General features: G+C 39.0%; 1 protein-coding gene across 1 annotated transcript in view; it reads left to right on the top strand.

The window, feature by feature from the left end:
* The window catches only part of TXK (TXK tyrosine kinase), a 693,943-nt gene that overhangs the window by 356,380 nt on the left and 314,288 nt on the right, over positions 1-23,275 (top strand). The window contains exon 7 of the mRNA XM_044061415.1: positions 21,846-21,925. Within this exon, the coding sequence (XP_043917350.1) occupies positions 21,846-21,925 (80 nt within the window). The remainder of the gene's footprint in view (positions 1-21,845; positions 21,926-23,275) is intronic.

The raw sequence follows: 23,275 nt of genomic DNA, 5'->3' as shown, positions 1-23,275 counted from the left end.
TAATACTATTATGCTCATAAACTAATTAATGTCTGAGCAAGTCCACTGTAAGATTAAGAAAGGGTAATTCCTACTGTAATGGATTGGATCATATTTTTACTTGCATAATAGGATGTGGCAGTTCTGACAAAGATGAAGTGAAATCTATACAGGGTGATACTTGAGGGATAGCATAGGATTCATTATTAGGGCCGATTCTTTTTTGATACCCTCATTGGGGATGCCATGAAGGCACTGGAAGGAAATGAGTGCTAGATATAAGTGATAACTAAAATAAATTAGTGATGGTCTGCCATAGGGATTCATAGACTGTTACCAGGCAAATAACCCCAGGGAGGGGGGCTTTCTAAGCCTAACCACATTTTCCCAAATGAATACTGATGTCCTGTATCCAAACAGAACATTGAGGGCCAGGCATTTATAAGCTACCTCTCTTCATAAGGAACATGGGTGTCAGGCCTGGTGTAAATTTCCTATTTCCCCACCCAATGGTATAGGTTATGCATGAATTAAGTAATAGACAAACTCAGCTTAACATGGATGGGAAGCCTATTCCATAGAAGGGGCAGTCTCTGGGACACATATCTGTCTCTCCTGCATGCTCTGTTTAAGTCAAAGACAAAATTCTAGTCCCTAGATCTTATATTTCTAGTATAGTTTGACTTATGAATATTCAGGAGATTAATAAGTGTGGGGTTTGTGGAAGCCTTGTAAGCCAGACATAGCTCACCCTTTAGCAATCTATATGAGACTGAGTAGATGAAAAGAGCTTTAAGGTGCTCTGCATAAGGCAGGTTTGTTATGCCTTGAGATTGCTCTAGTTGTTGCATATGCCTGGTCATTGTACTCTGTGATTGGTCTGATAAGGGCAGAGTACGGAGGAATAATGACTTAAATGGATTCCTTAGCCACTGTGATCACATTGTGATCGAAGGTAAAGCTATTGTCTACATGTGTACCCAGATCCCTGACCACTGAATCGAATCTTCAGGGCATGTTACCAACATGGTAATTAACCAGGAAGTTCGATGTCACAAAGGGCACAGTTATGCATTTCTTAGCAATGAGTTTAAGACCGTGGGTTTGGCACCATCTTTTAGTCAGAGCCTTCTTAAAGAATGTTAGTGTCTGCAGAAGAATCAGTGATAACCCCAGGTTGCAATAATCTCAGATGTAGTCAGCCATAAACCTTCAGTGTTTGCTTCCAATTCAGAGAAATAGATGTCAAAAAAGAGCAGGCCAAGCAATGAGCACTGGGGGACTCCACTAGTGACTGGCCTCTTGGTGAAGGTAGCCACTCCTATTTCGACCTCCTGTGTCCTATCATTGAGCCAGTTGGCTATCCAGTGAGTGATAAAAGGGTTTATACCTAATTTATTGAGCTTGTCTATAATGCCTGAGTGGGGTCCCATAGCAAAAGCCTTGGCTAGGTTGAGGTAAGCTGTGTGCACAGTCTTGCCTTCATCCATTGCTTTGATGACCGTCTCAAACAAGTCCACCAGATTTAACAGGCATGACCTTCCTTTAACAAAGCTGAACTGTGATGGGTCCAGCATCTGCAGGTTACCTGTGTTCTGTTTTACTTTGTCCATGATGATTCTTTCTATGGCTTTACATATCAGGCTGGTCTGACTTAGGGGCCTGTAGTTATCTGGATCGGTGGTTGGACCTCCTTTGAGCAGGGGGATGACTGTAGCCATCTTCCATTCCTTAGCCACAAAACCTGACTGAAGACTCCAGATGAAAAGTGATTCAAGTGGATAAGAGAGGTCATGCTTCATGCTATTTAATAAATATCCTGGGATGTTATCTGGACCAATCACTGTAGTGTTTTTGGCCTTGGAAAGTGCATTGATGACCTGTTTTCTAGTAATGTGGGGGGATTGTGTTATGCAGCATTTCCTTTGGGCTATCAGGAAAGTGTTGGAGAAATTTGAGCTAAACCTGAACTAATAAATAAATAAATAAATAAATAAAGTAATTAATTAATAATAACCTGTCAGCCAAAGGGTTGGCAATGGCCTCCAGTTCAGTGTGGGTGATGACATTTACAATAAGTTCTGTGTATTGTTGCATATTCCCCTTGAGGTCACAAACATAGATTTAGAAAGCTTTGTGGTTTCCTTTTGCAAGAGAGGCTATTTTTTCTTCAAATTTATCCTTTGAAGTATTACTTAACCCTCTTAGTTGCCTGTTTAGAATGGTTTGGAGGATTTTAGTATGTTGGGCTTTGTTCCTCCTATGCTTGAGAAAGCTTTTTTTTCTTTTGTTGTATAACCAATTGATATTGTGATTCCACCAGGGTAGCTTGTCATTTCAGTTTTTCTTATTTTTAATATGACAGGGCACAACAGGGGATTTTGCAAATAGTTCAACATATGCTATAGCATTTACTGGATTTGGGGGTGCTTGGAATTTAGCCAAGGTGTCAATTAGTAGAGAAAGGTTAGTCTTAGAATAGTTCCTAAAGGTTTTAGGTTTTGCTGGGTCTCTGCATTTGATATTTATTTTAAACAAAACTGCCTACTAGATCTGATGAGTTAGGACATTACATTGGGTGAGGATCAAGGATGTTTGTACCCTTGGCAGGAGAATGGACCAACTGTTCCAGGATGTTGATATTAATGAAGTTTATGAAATGCTGGGCTTGTGCATTAGAAGTAGTGTAGGATTCCCACTCTATAGAGGAGTAGGTAAGGTCCCCCATGAAGATTGTAGTGTGGTGAACAGTGAAGGACTCTAGTACATTGAGATAGGTAATATGGGTTTTCGGGGACTCAGAGGGGGACCTATAGGTTGCAAGATTATGTACGAGAACCTTTTTATTTTGAGTTGTACATTTATGAGTTCCAGTGGGTCATACACTTTACTCTGGCTGTGAGGACTGAGACTCCTTCACTTTTAGTTTCCTCCTGGTCTAAGAATGTGAAAGGCATTATAACCTTGCAGTGCCAGAGTACTCTCCACGACTTTAAACCATGTCTCCATTACTACACAGATATCTATACTCTCCAGGGAGAGGGAGACTTGCAGGGAGCAGAGTTTCTTGTTAAGATTTCTAGCATTGAGCAGTACAACCTTCAGATGTTCCTTAATAGGTTCAGTTAAGTCATGAGGTTTATCAGTTTGACATTGTCTAAAAAGGCATGATGGATTGGAAAAGGTCTTTGCCAATAGATAAAAGCCTACAGGCATAAATGCAGACCATTCCTGACAAAGCAGAGTGATCTGTCAACCATGTCTTCCCATGCCATCAGATATTGTACCCCTTTGGATTGACACCAGAAGCTAAGCCAATTGTTAAAATCAATCATTTTCTGTCGGTAACATGGCATCATCCTTGGAGAAGGTAGTATGCTGCTCAGTGCTAGGCTTATACCTGTCTGAAACACATATTCCATGAGCTCGATCATTCCTCCCTTCATATTGTCAGGTGAGGTAAGTCTCAATCATTAACTCCCACATGAACTATGATAGAGTCAAACTGGTACTTGTGGTTCAATGACTCGAGTGCCTTTATGATTTGATGGATCCTAGCCCCTAAAAGGCAGCTAACAATGACTATCTCCTCACTCAGTCTGGTGAGGGGGGCAATGGTGTACCTCACTACAGAATCACCAGCGACCAGGAAATTTTGATATGAGCTGTTTTTTTCTTAAGGGCTTAGCAGTAAAGGCACTGGATACAGTGCTGCTATGTGTAACTGTGGGTAGTGTTTTAACAGAGTATGTACATGATGTCGGAGGACCCTTTTTTGATTGTGCTGTGCAGGAGGTCTTAGTGTTTCAGGAAGGTTACCTGTAAGTGTTTCAATATAAGCAGATGTTTTTCGTGTTTCACTGTTGCAGTCATCACATTTGGGTTATCCCTGCCAGGGTAGCCCTCGGCCAGCCAGAATACCTGAGGCTTAGTTATCAGTTGCGGTTACTTCAGAACTGATGTCAGGTCATCAGTAGTATAAAGTAAGGCAGCCGACGCCATTACATCAGTTTTTCTTGCCGCGGAGCCCTAAGCAGAAGCATTTCACATGAGTGCCGGTCAGCCGCTACCTGAGTTTCATCTTCTGAATTGAAACTGAAGTCTTCTAAAGCTAAGTACCCCATTGGGGATCCTTTTTTCTTGCACTAACCAATGTCGGAAAAAGTTAATAATTGTCTCGCCTGTGGAAAGCAAATACCACACTGAGACTTTTATTCTTATTGTGTCATTTGCTTAGGTCCAGACCACGACGTCCCCAGCTATCGCTTCTGTGCTTTGTTCAACACCAGAACTATACATTGTTGGGCCCTTATTGTAGCTAGATATTTTTGCTTACAGTCCTCGAATTCTGATATGGCTTCAGTAAGCCATCCGACAGCAGATCTTCCAAAAAAACTTAAGGATAAAAACAGAGACAGACCGCACAGGTCCAAACCTATCGACGACGCTTCAGTTAAGCTAGTCATCAGTTCTCCGGTCCTCAGTGAGGCGCTTTTGCAGCCCCTGATGACCACTTCTGTGGATTCACAGGCCACTACCGAGACCCTTTCAGAGTCCAGTATGCCGCAAAACTCTTCTTCGACTAAGGATCTTGCGGTCGTCTCTCCCTTGGATGGGTCCAGAGCCACTGAGAAGGCATCGGCTTCCAAGGAAGTACTTCACACTACTGATTCTCGACACAAACTGATGACTTCTTTTGCATCTTCCATTCCTTCGAAAACTACTGAGTTTCTAAGGCCCAGGGTACAAACCACACCCAAGAAACCAACTACCCAATCTCAGGCATCTGCTTCCTTACCTCAGTCTCAAGTGTTTAAAATGGCAGAAGACCTTATCATGCTGATCAGGGGAAGTCAAGCTACCCCTTCCAAAAGAATAATAAATCTGTCCCCAGTAGTTTTGTCTGAACAGGAGTCTGATGACTGATGCATCTGAATATGAAGACATGCAACCCCTCTCTGCTTATGAGGATTCTAATGCAGAGGACTCCATTCCTTCAGCCTCTCCCCCCCGAGGACTTTTCCTTTGGGGAAACCCTTCATACCTTAAGGGAGCATTTCCAGTGGGAATGTCAGGACTATCTTCAGTCTAAAAAGAGACTCAGGGAATTCTTAGATCTTGCACAGCACAGACCCCAGGCCATTCCCCCAGTCCTGGATGTTGTGGACGATGTTTCCCTGGAATCCAGTTTGACTCCTGACACTCTCCATCCTGCACCCAGAAAACCTGAAGATATTACAGAGTCCCTGACTCACAAATTTATTTTCAAAAATCCTACTGCTGACCCTGAAGTAGTTTCAAAAGGGCCTAAAGGAATTAAAGCAACCTCTGCTAAGAATCCCACCCCCTCAAATATGGATTCCTGAGCACTAGACAGATGGGGTAAAAAAGTATACACCTATGCTACTCTTGCTATCAGAGCACTAAATTGCCAGTTCCATATGCTAAAATTTCAACAACATACCATGAAACTCCTCAAACAAAAAGTGTCTTCCTTTCCTGCTTGTGCAGAATCTAAACAGTTACAAGAGTTAATGCATTCTGCAAGTCAAGTAGTTAAACACACCGTACACTGTGGTTTTGATGCCCTAGAAGCTTCTTGCAGGGCAGCAGTCACCGGTTCTGTCCTTAGAAGGCATGCATGGCTTAATGAACAGCCCTTGCCAGACCATGTTAAATCTAAATTGTTGGATGCACCCTTGCGCAAAGACAATTTATTTGCCACTAAGGCAGAGGAGGTCTTAAAAAGATGGAAGAAAAGCTAAATCTATGCAGACAGTTAAGGATTTCTTACAGGTCCAGCCACCCAGGTTCAGCAGGCCTTGCCCTCCAAGCACTGGTCCTTTCCTGCTCCCACCAGGTCAGTTCAGCCCAGACCCCATGGAAGCAGACCCCCAGACAGTAGCCATAAGGAATGCAGAGATCAAAACAGTGGAATTCCTCCACTTCAAAAACAGGGAGTTCTAAGCCACCCCCCTCATGGTAAGAACTCACAACGACTCTCCTACCCCACCCTTCCCTCTGCCCACCTTCACTTACCTCTAGGAGGAAAACTCTCCTCTCACGCAAGCACCTGGGCCACCATTACCAACGACTGCTGGGTATCCAACATAGTGTCCCAGGGATACAAATTCCATACTCTTTCAACCCCAAAAGGATTCCCAGATCTACCTCCAAACCAGTGGGCAGAGGTGCAAAAGCAAGTAATTTCCCTGCTCTCTATGAGGGCAATAGAGCACGTTTCTGCAGAACAGAAAGGCCAAGGTTTCTACTCCAAACGTTTTCTGGTACCCAGAAAAGAGGGCACCTGGCAACCCATCCTCGATCTAGCCATTCTAAACAACTTCCTGGTGATACCAAAATTCAAAATGCTCACCCTACAGCAACTACTACCTATGCCCTCCAAGGATGCTTGGCTAGCCACCCTAGACCTAAAACAGGCCTAACTCCACATTCCTATCATGGAATCATGCAGGAAATATCTACGTTTCAGGGCAGGTTCTCTGCACTTTCAGTTTTCTGCACTTCAATTTGGCTTGTCTACTGCTCCCAGAGTTTTCACAAAATGTCTGGCTCTGGCTATTGCCTTTTGCAGACAAAGGAACATTGAAATTTACCCATACTTAGATGACTGCCTAATTCAGGCAGACAGTCAGGAAAAGCTGCTGAAACACCTGGCCTTTGTAATGTCCCTACTGACCTCCCTAGGGTACACTATCAAAGAAAAGAAATCCAAAGTAGTACACATCCAGAGGATTATACTCCTGGGAACAAGCTTGGTCACAGCATCCCAGATGGCATTCCTTACTCCAGAAAAGTAAACTTACCTGACAGCATACTTCTCTCAACTAGCCACCAGACCACAGTTATCTGCAAGGAAAATCCTGCAAGCTCTGGGGTTCATGGCATCTTGCATTCTACTCATTCCATATGCCAGACTGCATATAAGGAAATGTCAGTGGTACCTAAAAAGCCTTTGGTGTCAACACCTAAAAGCCTTTGGTGTCAACACTGTCAAGACCTGGAAACTCTTATACCTATGACACCTTGTCTCAGGAAAGATTTTCTTTGGTGGGCAGTAGCATGTTCCCACAACAAGGGACTACCTTTCTCATCACCCTCTACCACCCAGACCCTCACCACAGATGCATCAGACTATGCCTGGGGTGCACACCTGGAAGGCAGGTGCATACAGGACCAATGGAGCCCATAGCAAATCCATCTGCACATCAACCAAAAAGAGATGTTAGCTGTCCAGCACGCATTGACAGCTTTCAGGCCCCTTCTCTCCCCAGGGGCTCTCCTAATCCAGGCAGACAACACCACTGTGATGTGGTATATTGACAAGCAGACAGGGACTCGTTCCTACCCTCTATGTAGGCCGGCCATGACCCTTTGGCACATAGCCTCCGCCATGCAACTCCACCTGTTAGCACAATTCCTGCCAGGTTCTCTAAACTCTCTGGCAGACCACTTAAGCATAAATCTTCTGGACCCACATGAGTAGCAGCTAGACAAAAGAACCTTCACCTTAATAACTTAGAAAGGGGGCACCCTGAAGGTCGACCTCTTTGCCTTCCCCATCAACCATCAGCTCAGCAGGTTCTGCAACAGGGAGCATCACTGCCTGGCTTGGAAAGTGGATGCCCTGTCCTTCCCCTGGGTCAGTCTATCGGTGTATGCCTTTCCTCCACTACCGCTCTTCCCTCGGGTGCTGCTCAAAATAAGGTAGGAAAAACCAAGTACAATTCTTATTGCTCAAGACTGGCCTCACCAGCACTGGTACTCACTGCTGTGCAGCCTGTCCCCACTGCCACCATGGCATCTCAGTCAGACCCCAACCCTCCTGACACAGAGGGAAGGAGAATTCATGCATCCCCAACTGCAGACCCTCAATTTGGCAGCTTGGCTTATTCCCTAACCACTGATCAATCTGCCAACCTCAGTAAACAGGTTCCAGATGTTATATGTGAGGCCAGATGCCCAAGCACTAGAAAGTCTTATGCACAAATGGAAAGGGTTCCGCGCCTGGATTTAGGATAAGAGAGTTGATATGGCACAGCCCTCCCTCCCTCTTATCCTGGATTACTTAGCTGACCTGCCACACAGTGGTCTCTCTTTTTCCTCTATTAAAATTCATACCTCTGCTATCTCTGCTCATTTCCCCACTGAGCAGCCTATTTTCTCACACCCGCTTATGAAACAATTTCTAAGAGGGGTTAGCAACCTGCGGCCACCCAGAAGAGCACCTACCCCAGCTTGGGACCTTAACTTTTTTTGGAAAAGCTCACTCTGCCCACCTTCGAACCAGCATCTTCAGCAGAGTTAAAATTTCTCTCCTGGAAGACAGCTTTTCTTCTGGCCATCACTTCAGGCAGAAGGGTCTCCGAGCTACAAGCACTCATGGCTGTGGAGCCCTTCATCATCTTCCATGCTGACAGGGTTTTCCTCAGGACTAACCTATCCTTCATGGCCAAAGTGGTGTCCAGTGTGGCTCTCAAACAATCCATTAATTTGCCCACCTTTTTCTCTAACCCACAGAACAAGGAGGACTGGAACCAGCACTCTCTAGATGTGCATAGACAGCTCAGATTCTATCTAGACAGGACTAAATCATTCAGAAAGTCTGATCAATTGCTGGTTAGCTTTGCTGCAGGGGCAGAGGGCAAAGCCATCTCCAAACAAACAATTTCCAAATGGATAGCATCCATTCTGTTACAAGCAACATGAAAAGCCCCCCCCCCCTAAGGAGGGCAGGACTTACTCCCCCAGAGCAGCTTCCACCTCCGCAGCTTTTCCTCAGAGGAGTCCCCACCAGGGACATCCTGGAGGCTGCCACCTGGACATCTGTTCACACCTTCACCAAACATTACCACCTGCCTTTCTTCTCCAAATCCAGGGCAGGCTTTTCCACTGCAGTCTTGCAGGGCATCCTAGCCAGCCCCTAGTCTCCTTGACTGCCTCCACCCTTTTCCTCAGCTTTGGCAATCAACCCAAATGTGATGACTGCAACAGTGAAACATGAAGAACATAGTACAGTTGTGTACACTTACCATAAATGTAGATGTTCAATTGTATTCACTGTTGCATTCCTGGTTTCCCTCTCTCCATCCCCCTCTTCTTTCTCTCTCTCTTTACAAGGGACATTTTGGTATTTACTTTCTACTGGTGGGGTTCTTCCACCAGAACCTGGCTCCCACTTGGGGGCTCCTGACAGTTAGGGCAAGAAAAACTGATGTAATGGTGTTGGCTGCCTTACTTTATACTACTGATGACCTGACATCAGTCCTGAAGCAACAGCAACCAGTGCAGAAATACTAAGCCTCTGGTATTCAGGCCGGCCGATGGCTACCCTGGCAGGGATAACCCAAATGTGATCACTGCAGCACTGAATACATTCGAACATCTACATTTATGGTAAGTGTAAACAACTGTACTTTTTATGTTTAGGGTTGTACCCTGTGCAGTAGGTGTGGTGCAAATGTCATTGACAAACTCTAAAATATTAGTTTTGTTTGCATGAGAGAGTTTTGTCTCCAAAGATAAAGTTTATTCATACCTGTCATATACTGTATCTGTTTTATTAGGAATAAGCAGGCTGTCAGTGTACATGAGATAATTGCTACAATGCCTCAGAATACCTGTTTTAACCACAGTGGACATAGAGAGAGTCAAGAAGTACGTATCCATGGTTACTGATCTACTAGGGAGGACTGAAGGAAATTTAAATATTGAATACGTTCGTAACACAAGGAACTTGATGAGCAATGCTCAGGTATGCACAAACTAGGTGTGCTAGCAGTTAAAATCTGTAGATAGTAAGGGTATTTTATTTGAAACTTAGGCTGCAAGATATCTGAGTCTACACCGATTACAAGGGAGAATTATGCTGTGAGATATTGGCATCTATATGGATCACTTCTAGACTCTGCTGTGCGGAGAGCAACAGTTCTAACTAATGACTGTAAAAAAGGTCCAAAAGTGCAGATACCTAACAAAGAAACACTCAATTAATGTAGCTGTGACAAAACAATATGAAGAACAAGTGCTGAAACAGTGGATATGGTAATCTAAATCTATGGCAATAAGTCTATGGTAATGTAAGTCTTAGCTTGCTTGTGGGTTATGAGGCAAACGTTGTGTAACTGCGACACTTTAATAACAAAGGAGATTTGATAAAAAAAAAAAACACTAACAATGTTTGGTGTCAATCAAGAACAGCACACTATTCTTTCATTTACACAATCCCAGGCCAGAAAATGACTTGGGTCCTTCCCCTCTAGTCTCATGAAACTGGAACCAAGGCAGTTCTAACAAAAATCTGTAAAAAGGTCAAAAAGTGTAGATATTCAACATAGAAACACTCAGTTAATGTAGCTGTGACAAAAATGTGAAAGACAAGTACAAAAACAGTGGATATGATAATGCAAGTCTTAACTTTTGTAGAATTTAGCAGAAGCCAACAGCACTCTTCATCTCTAGAAGACTGGTCACCAAACATCGCCAAGCAAGTTGAGTTAAAAATGATAAAAGGAGCTGATTATATTCAAATAATAGTTTAAAATTTAGGAGCTTGAAATTCATGTGAGAAAAATACTGAATTTTTTAAAAAAATCTTAGACAAAGATATCAACAAGCACAAAAGGATTGGCTAGTTGGGAATATACTTGTTGGGTTACTAAAAAAAACACACACAGAAAATCTGGAATGTTTAAGCTAGTTTGTAGGTTCAGAGGAACAAAGCTGTAGCTGCTGTGCAAATAACTACATTTGATTAGTGACCCATGGTCCTGGATGAGTCAGCCAGCAAACAGTAGGGAAGAGAGGTTAATGCCAGTTTGCCTACTCAGCAGAAAGCTGTTTGTTTTGTCTTGCTAAAGGAGCACCTTCTGAGGAAAGGCTGGAATCTGTCCTCGGTTCACAGAGATATTCAAGTGTAGGCCCATTGAATGAGTTTTTCACTCTGAATGAGCACTGTGGAAAGGTTAGAAGTTGGCATCTGCAAAGAAACTCAGCCATAATAGCCATTTCACCACATTTAATAATCAGTAATGGTAGGGCTTTGGGAAAAGAAAAATCTCCTAGTACTAAGAATGATGCTGCAGTCCCACATCTTCTACTTCTGTGTCCTCTACACTGAAATGAATGGAGAATGAATGGGTCAGTAGTAGGGAAACATGTACTGATAGTCTTGGTGAAGGTAGTGCTGGTCAGAAAATTCCCCAAAATAGATAGATTAATGATAGATAGATCGATAGATAGATAGATAGATAGATAGATAGATAGATAGATAGATAGATAGATTAATGACAGATAGATAGACAGACATACAGATAGATAGATAGATAGATAGATAGATAGATAGATAGATAGATAGATAGATAGATAGATAGATAGATAGATAGATAGATATGGACATTTTAAGGGAATATTGAGGTGCATACTGAAATGCATTACCAATGGAAAGCAAGAGGTTATTAGCCCGCTCTACAAACATCTGGAAACAAAATCGCACTTTGAAGTACAAACAATATAGGAGATTATCTGCAATTGTACAGAATGGGAAATCTGATGAAAAAATGTTGTATATGTTACCATTTCCCACACGCTGATTGTACTTTGAGCAAAACCTAAGGTGTTTAACATAAATATCCTAAATGAAATGCACAGCATGATAGAAACTTCCTAGCATCTCAGATGAACTAAGAAAAGCACAAGTAAAACACTGTTTAGATGAAAATGTACATACACATGTGAGCAAGATTATAGATGAAAGTGATAATATTAAGGAGAAGCAAAAGCAGACATGCTTAAGTAACGGAAAGAATATCAAATAACAATAGTCAGTAAGTGTATACAGGAGATGACAATATAAATTCATGATTTCCCAGGACAGATGTAAAGCAGTTTTAGTGAGGAGTGACAACACAGTAGATTAAAACTGCAACTGTGTAGCAGTTAGTCCAGAGGATTAAGCTAGGAGTGAATAGTGAGCTTCATTTGGTGCTGCAGGGTTTCATTCCTTCAGACTAAATCTGCTTATTGTCTGATTATGAGCACATAAATTAACTAAATAGTGGTCCAAGGCTAAGTCTGGAAAAGGTCCATGTAGATCAGAATTGGAAGATGTGGGCTTGTTGTTACTTAGGATTGTGAGATAATGGTTTATTTTTTATTTGTTTGTTTGTTTATTTATTTACCTTTGTTGACCAGGTTAGTCCCACTGTGCTTGTGGCCTCTTTTCAGGGGATTCTCAAGGTGGTATTTACACTACTAGGGTAAATTGGGCAGGGCATCAGGCAACTTCCCCTACTTGTACAGTATTTGATTCTCACCTTGGGGAATGAAATTGGTTATGTTTATAATGGCCTGTTGAGAAAGCCAGCCTAGTAATTAGCTTTGAACTTATGAAAACATGAATCTAAGGAAAAGGGAAAACGAAAATTTTAGAGTGCTTTCTGTAAATGTGAATAGTATTAAGAATATAGTAAGATATAGGAATTTTGCAAATGGAGAAACTATGGGGAGGAAAGATAATTTAGAATTTGGTAAATGAGAGCTTTTGTGGAATAGCCATATTCTATAGAAATACAGTAAAGATATTAGATGCAACTTTAGCAAAAATGGAATGATTATTGTAGATTTAAAATGGAAATAAGTATATAGAATTATAGCATTATACGGTTATACTATCTGTAAAGATAGGGAAAGTTAATTTCATCAGATTTTGGACTATAGTGAAATATGAATATTATGAAAGGAGACTTTAATTCTGATTTAAGAGGCAAACAAAAGAAAAAGGAAATGATATACCAAAAATTTGAAAATTTCTAAGATGTGGTAAATTCAAACTTTGATGCAAAAATTCATGGACTTACAAAAGGGATAGTATATATAGAACTAAACTAGATTTTTTATAGTATCAGAAAGTTTAGTTCTATGAGAAGGGGAGTAGTTGAAACAGGATTTTCTGATTGTCTTGTAATATGGCTAGAGATAGAAGAAAACAATGAATATATAAAAATAGGCAAAGAAATAAAAAGGATAATTGAGAAAGCTTTGAATGAAGAAGGAAAGAGATTAGTAATGCAGTTGTGTAAGGATCATATTACTATGAGAACATTTTATAAAACCTGGTCTGCATGGTGGAAGATATTTAAGAAAAATATAAAAAATGTTTTTACAGTGGCAATATGCTGTGATAAAAGTAGAGAAATAGAAATATAAAATAACATATTGATGCATTGGAAGATTTAGAACATAATGGTAGAAAGTACTTTGACAAAGAAAAATAATTATATGAAAGAAATCAAGAAAAAAATAGAAGAATTGTTATATAAGGAAAGGTATCTTTTGCAAAGAAAAATAGAAGAAGTATGATAGTGCAATGAGAGAAATAAAAAATGTAAAAGGTGAAATAGAAAGAACTCAGGAAATATTATGAATAGTGTAGTACAATATGTGCAAGATATGTTAGAAAAAGAAGGTAGTGAACAAACATGGAAAGTAAAAAAAGTTAACACAAAAAGAGAATAAAGAATTGGAAAAGGATATTTCTGTAAATGAGCTAGAGAAGGTTTTAGGACAAGTGAGTATAGATTCAAGTGAAGGCCCAGATGGAATAGGGCATAAAATGTATAAAAATTTAAGGGATTGGCAAAAGATTTAATGAAGGTTTTATGTATAAAGAATTATGCGTGGAATACTTAAATTTATATGGAAGAAGGAAGACAGAAGAAAATAAAAAATTGGAGATGAGTAATATTGAATAATAATGATTATAAGATCTTTATGAAAATAATACAAAACAGATTTGAAACTAAAATGGGAAATATTATGGAAGATAGCATATATAGTAAAAAGCGGAAGGATTGTCAAGGATTATTAATTATAGTGAAATTGTAGATGATATTATGAACAGATAAGAAGAAGCAAAAAATCATGATAGGAGATCTTAATAAGGCATTTGACACAATTGTGAGTAATAATGAAAGCATATAATATAAGTGAGAATGTTAGGAAATTATGTATGTCAGCGTGTAGTAATAATAAAGTAAAAATACTTGTAAATGGCTGGTTAAGCCAAGAGGTTCATATGAAGACTGGTGTAAGACAAGAATGTTTAATGAGTTGTATACTCTTTGCATGCGTTATGAATCTATGTTCATTATGGCCCAGAAATTGTAGTTATTAGCCATCTGGGCAATCTTATTATCAATTATGAAATAAACTTTCTTGGGTTGGCATAAGTCAGGGAACTTTGTTGGCTAGGCTTACTTAGGCCCTTGGGCCGATAGCGTAGTACCTACCTATGAACCTATGAACCTATATGATAGTATGTGAAATAAATTACAAAATGAAGGAGGTGAGGTATATAACACCTGAAGGGTTAAGAATTCCAGTTTTGTTAACATATGCAGATGATGTTATGATAATTGAAAAAAACTAAATTTGAATAAAAGAAGTAATAATTTGCACAAATGAATACCTAGTGATGACAGGGATGGCTTTAAACAAAAATAAAAGTAAAGGTTTAGGTGATGTAGTAAAGACTGGGGGTATATTTTTAGAAATATATTAACCCAGTGATATACACTGTTTCATTAAATTTGTACAAAGTGTAAGTGGATAAATGAAAAAGAAAATAGATTAATAGTAAACGTGTAAATATAAGTATGATACATTTAGGGGTATTGTAAAAAAGAGTAAAAGAAAAAAAGAGTGTATAAATGAAGAAATAAAATGTTACCAACAAATATTTCTGTGGAAAACAAAAATTGATGATGTAGAAAAAATAGAAAAGTATTGTATAAGAATGTAATGATAAAACATTGCTATGTAAAATCATGGGAAAATCTAAGAGATAAAAACATTAAAGCTATCAAAATGAGAAGCAAATGGTTCAATCAGAAAATAGAATGTCAAGATTTTTTGAGGAGGCTGGTAATAGATAAATTGTCAGTAAGAGAAAATAGCAAATATAAAAAGAAATGTGTTCACATTACCAAGAAGAAGAAGAAATTACAGAACATGTGTTTTTTTAAATGTAAAAGGGTAAAAAAGTTAAGGGGAAACTATGTAAAGAAGGTTTTTTTTGAAGATATAAAAAGTGGATAAAATAAACACAGATATGATAAAATATGGATATTATAAGAATAGAAGAAAAGAATATGTTAAAAGAGTAAATAAAAAGTCATTTTGTATTATATGGATTATATGGAATGAAAGAATAAATGAAATTATGCTTAACGGTAAATAGAGTTTAGGAACAATATTAAGTAAAATCAGATAGTCATTATGGAAAAAGGAGTGGGGGTCTAATAGTTATGAAAATTTAGCATGATTGTAAAGGACATTATGAATTGGGCGGCCACGGTGATGCAGCGGTTAGTGTTGCCACCTTACAGCAACAGGTTCTCCGGTTCGATTCTTGGCTGGGGTGCCTTCTGTACGGAGTCTGCATGTCTTTCCTGTGGCCACGTGGGTTTCCTCCAGGTGCTCCGGTTTCCTCCCACATCCCAAAGACATGCAGTAGGTGGATTGGACACTCTAAATTGGCCCTAGGTGTGAGTGTGTGCATGTGTGTGCCTTCTGTGGAAGGTTGGGCGCTGGGCTGGCAACTTGACACTGTAAAACTCCACTGCCAATCATGAGCGGACAGATGATCTGCTGTGGTGACCCCTAACCGGGAAAAAACTGGAAGAAGAAGAAGTAAAGGACATTATGAATATGTGTAAAAAGATTTGTATATTTTTATGTATGTACATATGTAAATATTTGTAAATATGTAAACATTTTGTAAGTAAGAGCTGTTTTTGTATACAACTAAAGTACCCCTACTCTTTTCAAGAGCCGTCATTAGATCTTTTATATCTACTTGAGCTAACACCAACTGAAGCAGATAGGGCCTTTAGTTTAACGTCACATCAGGACAAGACTATTTGTCTTATTGATTAGCTCATTGTCTGACTGGCCACACAAGCTACTTGAGATGAATACCTCTACTATTGAATGTTACAAGCAAAAACTCAGTCCAGTTATCTTTATAACTCAGGTAATATAGATGTACAAGAAATGAAAACCAAAAAACCTAGTAACTTCCTATGATCCTATGAAAATACGGACTGACTGGAAAAGACATGAAAAGAAGAAATGATTTATTTTCTACCACTCCATTTTGGGATACATACAGATGTTGAACTCCTGGTGGATGACCTTGATGTGTACTTTGAAGGTGGTTGTGGACTTATGGACAGTTGCTGAATATTAGGTTCAGGCATATAGAGCCCTAGCATACAAGGCCCATTTCATTTCAGTACTAAAAGCACTTTGCAGTTGTGGCTCCAGTACAATGCACATCAGGGTCATAAATTAAAGCTTAAATTTCACATATGCACAATGAATTATGGACTGCTTTGATCCTGGAATACAAAGTCACTAAAACCTTAGAAATGACCATTATCAAGGTATCAGAGTTTTTATTCTGTCTGTTATCTGGGTATCTGTCCTGACATGCAAATTCACTGGAGGTTGTGAGTAGGTAGACAAGCCCAGTATTTAATCACATACCTGTAGTCATTTTGAACTATATTTGGATAAACCATATTCCCCTTTGATCTAATTCATATTTTTGGTCAAAGCCATTACATTGGAGTCTCTTTTCTACTCCAGATAAAATCAGGATGCATCCTAATACTGACTTTCATTACATCAAACCCAGAGGTGCAGAGAGCCACACTAGCTTTACATCAAAATGGTACTCATTTTAATAGAGCTGCTGAGTATTTCTAATTAAAATATTAAAGCAAAGGAGACATATTGTACCTTACTGCATAGAGAGTAGAACTGGAATGGGTGGTAGAAGCTTTACTTCCGTCAGATAAGTGGTATATAGTAAGAGAGGTGGTTATTTAATAATTAATTTGATAACTTGAAGTTATCTACATGATCCACCTTCTCAAGGACCAGATACTATCCTACACAGGGAAAATGTGGTGTCATGAGCAGATATGTTAATTTATCTGAAGGCTTATTAGGTTAGGAAGACAAGACTAGAATGCTTCTAGAAAGGCTACTTTTTGGGAGGTCCTTTTATCTATGGTGTTAGGTACAGCTTGTATATACTTTATTTATTTATTTTATTTATTTATTTTACATTTGTTGACAGGGAAAGTCTGACAGGACACATATCCATTTTCAGCGGAGGCCCGGGGAGAGAAGCTCCACAGTTAAATTCAAGAAAATTCTAAGATGTATACAGAAGTATTCAAATTTACACAGATAGTAGCAGACTTAACATTGATAAGTAATATAATATTCAAGCTTATTTCAGATTAACATAGCTAGTACTAAACTTAACATAGACCAGTAACAAAGCAAAGAAGCTTAAGATTTAACATAATTACATAGACTAAACACATATTTTCAGTTTTAGGTTGAGGCATTACATAATGTTGAACATTGTGAGTAGGGGTAGCATTAATGTTTTATACAGTAGAATTGTGAACATGTTAGCCAAGTAGGTCAGTAGTGAGTATAGTAACAGAATAAGGGGCAGAGCTGGTTAACTGGATTGCAGGTTAGGTCAGAGAAGCAGGAAAGTGTAGTAGCTAAAGTATGTAGTAAGAGTAGAGCTGTATGCTTACAATAAAAGCTTAGTGGTTAGATAGCAGACTGATCTAGCAGTGATATGTGAGTATTAAACTAAGAGCTAGTATTAGAGTTGGAACTGGGAGGAAGCTAGAAAAGCTGCATTAATTGAAGATGAAGCTGAAGTTAGTAGGCAAGAGGAGGCGGGAAGGTCAGCCAGATGGGGAACATGTGCAAATCCATGTGCACTTTAGGTGTTCTTTCAGGAGTCTTTTAATTTTGTCCTTTGAGACTGCTGGGGTTATAGAGGTGGGTAGGGAGTTCCAAATTTTGCCTATGTAGTTAGGGAAGAGGGTGTCCCCTGCTGTGTTGTTGGTTTTCGTGACCTTGATTAGTTTTTTTGTCACTAGAGCGAAGCTGTCTGGTCTTAGCTTGTGGTTCTAGTAGATAAGCCAGTGATTGAGTTTTGTCTGGGAATAGTAGGAGATGGTGGGCAAAGGATAGTTGATGATAGTTTAGGAGATTAGGGAATTTGAGCCAGTGAAGCTGTTTTAGGGAATGGCAGTGCTGGGCATGGTAGGGGGCACCAGTTGCAAATTTTGCAATTTGATTGTTTGAGTTTGGCAATTTTGGTTTTGGGTAAGTTGGAGAGAATGGGTGAGGCATAGAATAGGGTAGAAAGAATGTGAGTTTGAGCAATTATTATCCTAGCAGGTTGTGTTAGAAAAGGTTTATTTTTATATAGACTGCCCATTTTTTGTGGATATTTTTAATAGTTTGATTTATATGCCAATCAAATTTGAGGTTATTATCAAAGTTAACTCCTAGCAATTTGGTGTGAGTGACAGGGGAGATGATGGTGCCATCTCTGGACACTATATTAAATGGGATGGGTATTGTGGTAGATTTGTTAGGTGTAAAAAGCAATAGTTTGTTTTTTGGGGGGGATTTAGTATTAGGCCGAAAGAAGAAGAAGATGTATTAGGTTTTTGTTAAGAAACCAGTTTTTGGTGGTATGGAAGGCTTTTTGAGTTATAGAGAAAAGTTTCTGAGGGTCATTGGATGAACAGACAAGTACTATGTCATCGGCATATTGTATAACTGCTGCATCCTAACAGATGCTGTGGAGATTATTAGTGAAAATGGAGAATAGGAGGGGGCCTTAAATGGAACCTTGTGGGACTCCTGTGGTGATGGATAGCAGTGTGGATAGGTTGTTGTCCCACCATACTGCTTGTTGTCTTCCTTGCAGATAGTTCTGAAACCAAGCTAATGCTTGGCTACCAAGGCCAAGGTCAGTAAGGACTTGTAATAGTTTAAGATGGTTGACCATATCATAGGCCTTAGATAGGTCCAGGAATATGGCAGAGATTAGATTGCCTGTGTGTTTGTTTTGGCTGACGAGGTTTGTGAATGAGGGAAGGGCAGTAGTTGCGCTATGAGCTGGCCTAAATCCATGCTGGGTAGGAGAGAGAAGTTGGTTGTTAAGTAGGTATAGCATAAGTTGGTGGTGTATGCATTTTTCAAGTATTTTAGCTAGTGGAGACAGGATGTCTATGTGGTGATAATTGGTTAGGTCGGTGGAGGTTCTGCCTTTATGAAGGGGGGTAATATGGGAGGTCTTCCAGATGGGTTGTATTGAGGTTTCTGAGATAGATCTGTTCAGTAGGATGGATATGGGGAAGGCAAGTTCATTGGCAGTCAACTGAAGGTATTCAGCAGGTAACCCATCAGCTGCTAGTGTGGTAGGTTTAAGTTTGGAAAGCAGCCTTTTGACATAGTTGGTAGGGATGGGTTGAAATTGAAAGGTAGTTTTGGGTCTGTCTATAGAGTCTGGGTAATTAGTGGTGGCAGACGTAGGCTGTTTTGACAAAATGAAAAATAGTTTCAATGAAGTATTTGTTAAACGTGTCTGGTATATTTGTGATTTCACTAGAAGAGGTAGGAGATGGGGTGGAGGGTCTAACAGGGTGGAGTAATTTGTTTATTCCTGCACAGAATTTCTTGAGGTTATTTTGATGCTTGTTTTATAGCTTTAGGAAATAATTCTTTTTATCTAGGGAAACTGATTTTTTATCTCATTTCTGAGTTTTTGGAATTGTACCTTTCCTGCTGGGGGTTTTGTGGCCCTCCAGATATACCAGGCTTTGTTCCTTTTGGAAATTCTCTTTTTAGTCTCTCTGGTAAGCCAGGGGACTGTTTTTGTTTTGAGTTTAGTGGTCCAGGATGGAGTGTGGGCATTTAGGATTTCTAGGAAGGTTTAATTGAAATGATTTACTGCTTCTTCCAGGGGTAATATTTTTAGTATGTTCCAGTTACAGTGTTTTAGCTTGAGTTTGAATTTGTTGTGGTCAAAGTTTTTGGTGTTATGGGTTTGTAGTGATGTGGGGGTAGGGTTGACCTGGGTTTTGAATTTTAATAGGAAGGTGGGTTGATGGTCACTGAGGGAGTCTGGGAGGATGCCTGCATGGTACAAGGTGTTGGTTCTATTTATTAAGGTCCAGTCTAGAAGGCTTTCTTTGATTTTTGCATTACCTAGTTTAGTGCTAGCTTGTATAACTTGTGAGAAATTGTAGAGGTTGATATGGTTTGTGGGGTTGATGGCTGAGCAGGTATTCCAATCCATATTGAAGTCACAGAGGATGACGGTCTCCTGGGGTAGGTTTTGGCTTGTCCATTGGAGGAAGGCTTCCCGGGTAGGGATGTTATTACCCGGTGGTATATAGCATGTGATGATATTGATTGACTTTTTGTCGCTAAGCTTGAGTTTAGCTAGGAGGAGTTCAGAGTTGTTGAAGGAAGGGATTTGCAGATTAATTATGGTGATTTTTAGGGTATTCTTATAGAGTAGAGCTACCCTTCCCCCTTTTTTAGAGACTCTATCATGGTGATGTACATTGTATCCAGTAGGTAGGAATTCATTGTCTGCTGTAGTGGGGTTTAGCCAGGTTTCAGTCTTAAATCTATAGCACACAGAATTTAACCTAACGCAAGTCTTCTACCTCAGAAAATTAGCTATTAAAATGTAAGTTCTTTCTTTACCTAAACATCTTTAATCTCCTTTTGAATTGCATATTTGATTTCACTTTATATCTTTTAATCTGTAACATAGCTACAAAAATACTTGCTTTCATGTACATTTTCTTCAGATGTATATATAGCTGCTTACAAACTGCTTATAATCTTTTCCAGAATTTATTTATTTTTGCTGAAAAGAGGTTTCCCGACTATCCCAGAAACCAAATGTAAAATAAATAAAATAAAATACTGTTGCTGCTTCTGTATCTAGCCATGCACAGCAGCCATGTTGTATACCAGACATAGTAGCATGTACCTCCAAGTGTTTTCCTACATTCCATTTATAATCCCCTACCTCATAAACAAAGCTGATATGACTGTGCAAGGCTGATTGAAAAATGCTTCCATGCAAACCAACTATGATACGACATTGTTGAATAGAAAAACACACTCATAGTTATGGGGGTTATGATACAGGGACTGATGATGGTATGTTGAAAATTTAATGTGAAAATGTTAAGAAATGGTGACTCTATGCATTTTTGTTATAATACTTGAAAATCATCTGACTTTAAACATTTTTGTAGTGCACTTGACTTCATAGATTTTTACCAGTTCTTCCCTTTTTCCAGATTTTTAAAATACATTTTAAGATATCTCACTTCTTGAAAGGCAACTATCATTCTGCATGTCTGGCTGAAATGCAATTTTACAAATTAATATTTTTTACAGAAATTTTGCAAACTGACAGTTTTGGACAGAAAAGTATAACAGGATTCCTATAGGATATATTGAAAATTTAATGTGAAAAAGTAACTGACAAGTGTATGTATTAATGAATGGAAAATGTTTGGTACTTGTAAAAACTGAAAATATTATGCCCTTGATAAGTAAAATGAGCTATTATTTGCACACTGACATCTTTCTTCCTTGGCACTAGTAACTACTTGTTAGCAGAATTTTGTAGTGTCCTTGTTTTTCTTTTTTAATGCAAAACGTTATGGTAAATAGACTTAAGAGGCTGCTCTAGTGAACATTTAAAAAGCATTCTGTTTTTTAATACTTTATTTGATTGCAGTTATTTTTCTATCAATCCATTTAATTTCACATTATAAATCTTGCAAGTCATAGCTAAATAAGACTGCATGCATAGAGTAGGTAATACTCAACGCTACCTTTTTGTAAATTATCTATGTTGTAAGGTCTAATGCAGGGTACATTAGCTTGTAATATTGTTCAATTCTCTGCTGTGTTTGCAGAACAAGGAAGGAGCATTTATTGTTCGAGACTCAAGTCAACAGGGAGTGTACATTGTATCTGTATATTCAAAGCCGAAAGGGTAAGAAAGAACTTTTTTATTTAAAAAATATTGTGAAATGCAATAATTTTACTTTTGCTCTTTTATGGTCATACTTAAAAAATTTGCTTTAACGAATCTGCCAGAGCCATAAATATCAATCTGATTTGGTCTATCTTGTTAAAGCTACAGGAGACATCAGTTTATATATAGTTTTAGATCTTTATTTATCAAGGTTTATTTACAATTATTTAAGTACATGTTCAATATACACAGTGCTTATCTTCCACTTGTGAAGTTTCAGTAACTAAGGACTGATAATGTCTTGTTGGTGTTTCTTCTCAATATTTTGATGCCAGTTTTGACTCTGTTCTTGTATAAACTATCACAGACAAGAAAAGTCAACCAGGCAATTGTAATAGCAGCTTCCAAAACATATACCACATGTTAACCCAGGTTTTGTCCTCACGTTGAAGACGTTTCGTCCTCACGTTGAAGAAGTCTTCAACGTGAGGACAAAACCTGGGTTAACGTGTGGTATATGTTTTGGAAGCTGCTATTAAAATTACCTGGTTGACTTTTCTTGTCCGTGACAGTTTTGTTTGTTCATTGGTTATCAGTTTGGAGTTCTTGTATAAACTATATTAACAAAGTTATCCACTTAAATTAGTAAAATAATAATTCATTTGTATTTATTTGCATTTATTAACTGACATGTCTGTTTTGTCAGTGGTGCTTAAGTTGATTTTTATTACTTTGGTCAAGGCCTTTTCTTTTGGCTCCTAGAAGGACTCCAAACATCTGTTCTACAAAAATAATGATGTGTGAAGTATGCACAGGTTGCAAACAATAAGTTATCAATTGTTTCAGCAATGAAGGAACCTATCTTTTCTTCTGCTTAGAAAAATAACAAAGTTGTGATGAAATTTCTAATGAAAACTTATAATATCACACTAAGTAAAATTTCATTTCACGAGATTGTTTCATAGTTTTATAGTATAGTACTAGGCTATCTGCCCTGGGGCATTTGTAAGCCTAGCCATAGTGATGTGGCTTTTGCCACCCCATGAAATGGTACAAAAAATGTACAGAATAAATTTAGAATACTGTGCCTCTGTCTAGTAGTGACACAATGAAGGTCCCCTTATATAATAGAATTAGTTTACAGTGCCCCTGTCTAGCAGTGACACAGATGTGACCCCTGGGGTAAACTTACGATCTCCCATCCACTCATCAAGATTTCTCTTGAAGAGAGTCAGTGAGGGGCTCTGCCTAATATGAACTGGGATCTTGTTCCAAAGCATGGGAAGCCTCTGGGTTATGAATCTATCCCTCCAGCATGTCCTATTCATACTTGTGCCGAGGTTTAAGTCTTTAGCTCTCGTGGTCCTG

This window comes from Protopterus annectens, chromosome 2.part0 (genome assembly GCF_019279795.1).
Source record: "Protopterus annectens isolate FY-2018-M chromosome 2.part0, PAN1.0, whole genome shotgun sequence".
Taxonomy (NCBI): Eukaryota; Metazoa; Chordata; order Ceratodontiformes; family Protopteridae; genus Protopterus; species Protopterus annectens.
The sequence above is the reverse complement of the archived record's forward strand: the minus strand, read 5'-3'. Positions and strand labels throughout refer to the sequence as shown.